Here is a 7949-nt window from a genome sequence, read left to right on the forward strand (position 1 = left end):
GGCAGGGCCGTAGGTGGAGAAATGGGCTTTGCTTATTGTGAAACCCTGTTCAAAGTGTTTGCCAAGGCACAGGGTTGCTTCATCACTGGGGTTAAGGCCAAGAGCCCTCTCTGACCTGGGAGCCCTCCCGTACCACCCATCCCTTCCTGGGACAGATCGTGCATCTCCCATGCCATCTCCGGGAGCCGCTGATGGAGCTGGGTTAATTTGTCGGCTCCTCTGGATCCCTCTGTAGGGGAAGCTCGATCGCTGGCTTTAGCGATGCCCCTGTGATGCCGAAAATGGAGGAGAATCGCTGGGGGACCACTGTGCTCTGGAGACCATTCGACCTAAAGGGACTCATGCTCCCAACTCCTTAACCTGACTCAGCTTTGCAAAATGGTCTTGAATGTTCAAGAGGGGATGGGAAGGGGTGATTAATAGGGATGTGGAAACAAAGTTGAGCAACTCCCAATGTCTCAAACTCCGGTGGGTATAAGCCAGCCCAAGCATTTCATGGGGAAGGCAGAAATGCCCAGGATCCCAGCAAGGAGCACTGAGAGCCTGGGGTACGCTGCATCCCCCCATGCTGCTTGCGGGGCGTACAAGCCCAAGGGCTCAGGGACAAGCCAGGGATGATTTTTCTAGGAAAGGCCAAGCTTTCAGTCAACACCAAGATGCTGCGATGGGTGCTGGGGATCGGGACATTCCCGCTGCGCCGGCGGGATGCCAGCCCTCGAGTATGAAGCAGTGCTTCTATTTATTTAAGAGCCTCTCCCCCAAGTGCAACATAAGCAAGGAAAGTGGCCTGGGCTAAGAGCCAGGGTGCTAGCAGAGAGGAGGGATCCCTATTGCTCCTCTTCCTTCCTCTCCGGCAGGTGGGAATCCCCCTCCCAGCCCTCAAGCCCTTGGGCTGTGATGCAGTCGGTGACATCAGCACATTCCCAGCAGCGCTCCCGTGGGCACCTTGTTAGCTTTGCACTGAGTCACCCTTCAGCAAACAAGAAAGATAAGAAAATAAATGGCAGCGGTCCAAGCAGCACAGACGCTGGTTTATTTTCAACTACAGAAATGATTTATGCACTCGGGGAGGGATACCGGCGTCTTCTCCTCCTCAAACTCCTTATTTTAAAGTCCCCTATTTCTCCCTCTTTCTCACTGTTTTCCTGTGGTTTTCCTTTTCCTTCCCCTATCACGTCGAACACCTTCACTACAGGTACCCTAAAACCAAGGCAGGGCCAAAGCAAACATTTTGGTCAGAACCCAACAGAGCCAAAGCTCCAGAGGGACGAGAAGAGGTTTTGTTGTATCAGAAAAGCAAACATCATCTGCACAAGCGAAATGCTATTTTCCCTCTCGAAACTGCATTATGAAAATGAGGCCAATGCGGTTTTCATTTGCAACACTAATTTGACGAGCTCCAGCGGGTTAATGATATTGCCGTATTTAATTAAAGCAGTCGTTAGTCTGGCTGAGTCCCTCCTCCCTAGCAAGGGCTTGGTGCTTCGGAAGCACTGCCGACCTCTGGCACCGGAGCCCAGCCCCTGGCCAGAAGTGTGGGACAGGATGGGCTTTACCACCCCATCCCCTTCTTCTGGTGCCCATGACTGATCTTTGAGTGCTACCAAACCCTGATGAGCGCCGGGGCTGTTGAAGCTGGGGTTGCTTAGCCCCCCCAGAACTGAGACAGCTGAGGACCACTGACCCAGTGGGAGGTGCACAGCCCCAGATCCTACTCAGCATTGGTCAGGCCCCACCTGGAATCCTGGGTGCAGTTCTGGTCCCTGCTGTACAAAAAAGCTGTGGGCAGGCTGGAGGGGCCCAGAGCAGGGCCACCAGGATGATCCAAGGGCTGGGAAGCCTCTCTCAGCCTGAGAGCTTTGGAAATCAGATCAAAAGCTAAAAGCCCTGGCAAGCCCTGAGCAGCCATTCCAACTGTAGTCCTGATTCCTCTCCAGCCTTAAAATGAGCCAAACACAATGGTTGCCGTTGCTTTTCCCGGTAAGGAACGTCCTGAGCGTGACATCGCTGCAAAGCATGAGTCACCACTTGGGTTCCTTGGCATGACGTCTGCGTTCGCCATCTCTCTGTTTATACCATAAACCTAACTCCTGACCTGGCTGTCATCTAAGTGCCTGGTAGTTACCTTTGTGCTAAACGAAACCTTCCAGCCCACGGGTGCCTGCGTGGTGCTGCCTCCGCCGTGCTTCTGCACTGGGCAGGGAAGCAGCGGTGGGAATGCTGGCTGGTGGAAAGTGGGAAGAGACCGGCAAATGTCCCTCTGTCAAACCTGCAAACGATGGCTCTGGCTTTCTCCTGCATCCTGAAAACCCCAGGCTCGCTGTGCAGGCTCACCCTGGCCCCTCCGTGGGTTTATGGGCAGGAATATCGTGACATCCTGGCTCTTGCAAACAGGGAGGGTGCTCCAGCTCGTGGTGATTAGCGTTCCAGTTCAGTCCAACATCCCTCCTTGCAGATCAAAGTCTTTACCCAACAGTTGTTCCTTTGCTTGGGAAATGCACATGCTCTCTTTTCTCCTTTGAGTTCTCTATGTTAATTAAAGTAGGGAAATAATAATGCTACAAATCGGTGTGCTATCCATCCAGGTTGCCCATCTTGTGTCATGTTGGCCACTGCGATGCTAATCCGGCAGTGGGATGCCTGCCAGGAGACCTTGAGGAGGGTCCGTGGCCTTCACGGTCATCCCGGGCACAGGGATCATTCCTCAGGGACATTCTGCAAGAGCAGGGCATTAATTCTCATCCCTACATTTTCTCTTCCTGCCATTAAGCTAATAACCATGTTGTTATGTTAAGTGCATCTTCATCTTTGCAGGCACAATCCACAAAGCATTTAACTTGGTGGAAGATAATAACGATGTATTTTGGTCAGGGGCGAACCCTCATCTGTCTGATGAGCACCAGGTGAGGTCAGGATTGGTGACCTGGGACAGGGGTGAGCTGTTTGCATGCATGCAAACTTTTTTTTAGGAATAAAAGCATTTTTTAAAGGGTTCGATCCAAACAACTTTGTAGCTGGTCATATGTCTTTGATCATTTAGATTTATGCCTTCATTTGGCTCAGCAGTCCCGGTCGCAGAGCCCCAGAGGATGTCACCCACCTGTGGTGGCATCCCAGCCTCTGGCTCCCTGGATCCCAACAAATTGTCCCACCGCACCCTCTGGGGATTTTCCCTTCCAGCCCCTTTGAGCACACGCAGAAGAAGAGTTTCCCTTGTCGCAGCCCAAGTCTGCATTATACATTCATGCATTTAAAGCATATACAGGCTTGTAATTAAATTCTGGAATATTTTAAGCACTGCTCGTAGCGATTTGAAGGTCTCGTAATTCAGTGTAGCATATGTTGCGTTTAGAGTAAGCTCGTTTTCCGACAGCTGCCTGCGTGGGTTTCCCGTGCTCTCCCCATCCTCCCGTCAATGAGCCGCACGCCGGGTGCCGGCGGAAGGGGGGAGCAGCAGGGGCGGGTATCACTCACAAAACAGGAGCAAAGCATGTTCCCATCTCTGCCCAGGCCCAAAATCCTGAAGTTTTACCAGCAGCAATGCTAAGGTGAGGCTCGGAAAGATGTGAAGACTACATAGCTCTGTGTCGAGAGGCTTAATCAGAAGCTGGATGGGGGCTGGCGTGAATTATGCCATCTCGCAGGCTAGTGTAGGCTCCTTTGCCATGGTTACATGAGCCAGGAAGGGAAAATGAAAGGCGATGGATACTCCAGTCCCATTTCCTCTCTTTTAAGCCCAGATGGTTAATGAACCTAGTTTCCAAAACCGTGGCTAAGGGGCAGGCAGCGCTCGTGACCGTGCAGGTACCTGAGCGGCGCTGGTACGCACGCCTCAGCTTCTTCCTTTTTTTTCCCTGGCAGAATCTCCCCCTCACCTACCAGCTGGTAAACAGTGCAAACTTCTCCCTGTTTGTTAGTGAGAACGCAAAGCTTCCAGCTTCATCTTGGCTCCCTCTCGGGGTTTATGGACGGAAGAGAGCCCTCCCGGGAGCACCTGCGAGGAGGGCAGGGATGCTCCCCAGGGGCTCCCCAGTTCAAAAAAGATGAGCAACTCCTAGAGAGAGTCCAGAGGAGGGCAACTAGGATGATGGGGGGACTGGAGCATCTCCCCTACGAGGAAAGGCTGAGGGAGCTGGGCTTGTTCAGCCTGGAGAAGAGAAGGCTGAGAGGGGATCTCATCAACACCTACAAATATCTCAAGGGTGGGGGTCACGAGGACGGAGCCAGACTCTTCCCAAGTCTCCTTCTCTGGAGATATTCAAAGCCCGCCTGGATGAAGTCCTGTGTAACATGCTCTAGGAGAACCTGCTTTAGCAGGGGGGTTGGACTAGATGATCTCCCGAGGTCCCTTCCAACCCTTGCAATTCTGTGATTCTGTGACGACAGTTGGATGCAGGAGGGCATCGCCCTCCGGTTCCTGAAGAGCCACGCAATCAGCCATGTTCCTGGGTAGAGAAGATATTTGTACGTGTTGATGAGATCCCCTCTCAGCCTTCTCTTCTCCAGGCTGAACAAGCCCAGCTCCCTCAGCCTTTCCTCGTAGGGGAGATGCTCCAGTCCCCCCATCATCCTTGTTGCCCTCCTCTGGACTCTCTCCAGGAGTTCCTCATCCTTCTTGAGCTGGGGAGCCTAGAACTGGACACGGTGCTCTGTTGTCTTTGCATATTGTCTTTGGCTTTTGCAGACAGAAAACCTTGGCCCTATCAAAGTGCCACTGCAGAAATGTTGTGATGGGTATGAGGTCCTTATCTCCTCTCCTCAAGAAGGGCTGCGGTAGGACGGATGTCAAGATCATGAACTGCTTCAGGTGAGCCTCCTGTAGGCAGCTCTGTAAAACTTGCCCTTGTTGAACTTCATCAGGTTCCTCTCCGCCCAGCTCTCCAGCCTGTCCAGGTCCCACTGAATGGCAGCGCAGCCTTCACGGCCCAGGGACCAGCCTCTCCCACGCGGACATGGAGAAACTCCCTGGTGTTAACACACACTTTTCCTTATTGTGGATGCGCCTGGAGCCACGGGTGAGTGCTTTAAATATAACTCAAAATAGCTCATAACAGCAAGCGGCACTCCCTGGTGTTGTCCCAAAGAGCTACACCTGGGAACCTGCCTGGAGCCAGCCGGCGCTTTCAGCACGCTCCCAGTTAAGCATCCTTCAGGCACCAGGGGTTGGATGACCACAGGGGAGATCCCGAATCTTTTGTGAAGGCTGTGCCGCTCTTGGACACGTAGTTGGGGAAGAAAATCCTTGTATTCTTGTTTCTCCTCGGCGGCCGCTGGCTCAGCCCTGTGGTGTTTGGGGCTGTCGGACGTGAAATCTTGTTTCAGATGTTGTAATGTGATGGGGAGCGCAGCCCCGAGCTGCAGCCGGCTGTTTCCCAACGCGCTCAGTGTGAAAATTTTCCCATAGTTTGTCAGGAAACTCTTCCTAGCCACTTCTTCTTGGAACAGACCATTAACGCCGAACAGAAATCTGCAGGCTCCGGGCCAGGTTTCGTAACGCCTCCAGAAGCAATGCGGAGACAGTAATATTGCACTTAAAACCCAAAAATCAGACAAAAACGATAACCTTGGCGCTGCCCGGCTGTATAAACATCGCCTTTCTTTTGCTCTGCATGCAACAAAAATATGATGAAGAAACCACGCGGGCACATTTAGCCCCCCAAAAACTTCTTTCACTAAATATCTCCCACATGGGATTGTTGGCTGCGTGGGAATTGCTGTTCTGGAGGGCTGGGGAAGTGGCTGGAAACGCGAAATTCTGGGCACGCTGTAGCCCCCCCCTACGTCCTCCTCCATCTCCGGGCTCCCCCGTATCGAGGCTTTCCCCAGGAGCATGTCCGCCTGCTAAAAAGGGAGAAGGAGGAAAAAAAGGCCAAAAATTTTAGCACATCTGGGGAAATAACGTGGAAAAAAAACTTTAAGCTGTCGGAGTTCGATCCTGTTAGGGCTCTGGTGTAAATCCACGGGGGAGAGCCCTGGTGGGAGGAAGACCGGGGGATCCCAGGAGCGGCAGGACTTGCTGCCCGTGCCCAGGGCATGAAGATCTGCGAGGAAGAAATATATCTATTATATATCAGGATAACACAGGGTGTCGATAACTCACCCATGGCTTGCAGAAGCTGCTTTTTGTTGTTCCCCTCTGCAGCCCTCGCCTTTCTAGTCAAATTCCGTGGTGGCTAAAACAACAGTTGTGGCGTTTTGTTGGGTTTTTTTTCCTGGTTGGGAACCACCCCTGCGTGCTGCCATTTACAAATACGTGTCTCGTTACCCCGAGGAGTCCTTGGGGTGTGTGGCTGAGGAAGAGAAAAGCTGCGGGGGGGGGCGGGGATGTGGATATATTTAGACACGTGTGTGTTTGTCTGCAGATTCACATCCCAGAAGAATTTTCGGTTTGTACCCGCCTCGGCACATCGCCTGGGGACTGAATCAGCCCTTGTTTGGGTGAGATGCAGAGGAAGAAGATAGGAATGCTACCAGCCCCGGTAATACATTTGTAAGCAGAATAAGCCAAGCAAAAAAATATTCCAGTCTGGCGTGAAAATCCTTGAAACCAGAGCTGAGGCCGGGCGGCTGAGGCGCGGTAGCTGTGCCAGCGCGGGCTGGGCTGCAGGAGGTGACGGTCCCTGCAGGCTCCCTGGGGCTGGTCCTGCCACCACCCTGTGCCCGCACGGAGCAGCGGCCAAGGACAACCCTTTGCAAGGGCAAAGAAGCTGTAAGGCGCGCGACACGTGCCTGTTTATGTGCATCCATGCAACCTCGGTCATCAGCGCGAGTTTTTTCTTCATCCCCTTCATGAAACATCCTGCTATCCTCTTCCTTTTGCTGCCCTGTCATTTAGGAGTATAATATCAGGATATATAATAAATACCAGGAGCCTGTGCTGGGTGCTGGCTGGTGTTTGGGTTTGCCTGCGGGGGCCAGCGCCACAGCCACCCAGCTCCTGCATCCCCAAAGCCACCGCAGCTCCGCGGTACCCAGGACTCCTCGGTACCTGGGCCTCCTCGATACCTGGGACTGCTCGATACCTGGGACTGCTCAGTACCTGGGCCTCCTCAATACCTGGGACTCCTCAATACCTGGGACTCCTCAGTACCCCACGACTCCTCAATACCCAGGACTCCTCGGTACCTGGGACTCCTCAGTACCTGGGACTCCTTGATACCTGGGATTCCTTGGTACCCGGGACTCCTTGGTACCCGGGACTCCTCAGTACCTGGGACTCCTTGGTACCAGGACTCCTCAATACCCGGGACTCCTCGATACCCAGGACTCCTCAATACCTGGGACTCCTCGGTACCCAGGACTCCTCAATACCCAGGACTCCTCAGTACCCGGGATTCCTCGGTACCCAGGACTCCTCAATACCCAGGACTCCTCAATACCTGGGACTCCTCGGTACCCAGGACCCCTCACCATCGCAGCCACGGGCAGACTAAGACATTTTGGTGGGGTAGAGAAAGCTTTGGCTGTTTTGTTTCCCACCTGCGTGCCTCCTGCATTGCTCCACAGGCCGACTTTTGTTGGTCTTTGAGCTGAGGCTCGTTTTAAACGGCACCTAATATGCGCGAAATGTGTATTTGAGTGCTCTGCCCTGAGCCCCTTCTTTAAATAACGAGCTGCTGAAACAAGAGACAGAGGAGGAAAATGCGTTTCCAATCCTCTGCCGTTCCCTTTCACTGCAGCCCAGCCAAATTATTCATGCGTTAGGTATCTTCACCGCATCAGCTTTATGATGAACTCATAAAACATAAATATTCTGCGCTCCAGAGGGATTTTTATTGTGTGGTTTCAGGGTACTTAGCAAGCACTTAATCTGGCCCAAGCTGTGGCTTTCCCAGCGGAGCGGAGCTCCCCGGGAAGGGGGAGCACAGGGGACGGGGACCGGCGGAGCCCGTGCAAGGTGGGGCATCGCCCGCTGTCAGGTCCCTGTCCCGCAGCATCGCTGCCGCTGG

At 53.4% G+C, this 7949-nt stretch overlaps 1 protein-coding gene across 1 annotated transcript in view; it reads right to left on the reverse strand.

The window, feature by feature from the left end:
• The window catches only part of RND3 (Rho family GTPase 3), a 35688-nt gene extending 28275 nt beyond the window's left edge, over positions 1-7413 (reverse strand). Inside the window, exons 1-2 of the mRNA XM_035898941.1 lie at positions 7261-7413; positions 5748-5841 (exon numbers count right to left, since the gene is read on the reverse strand). Coding sequence (XP_035754834.1) covers positions 5748-5841; positions 7261-7413 — 247 coding nt within the window. The remainder of the gene's footprint in view (positions 1-5747; positions 5842-7260) is intronic.
• Positions 7414-7949: the final 536 nt, after the last annotated feature.

The sequence above is a fragment of the Egretta garzetta genome, unplaced genomic scaffold, assembly GCF_000687185.1.
Source record: "Egretta garzetta isolate BGI_Z169 unplaced genomic scaffold, ASM68718v1 scaffold208, whole genome shotgun sequence".
NCBI classification, from domain to species: Eukaryota; Metazoa; Chordata; class Aves; order Pelecaniformes; family Ardeidae; genus Egretta; species Egretta garzetta.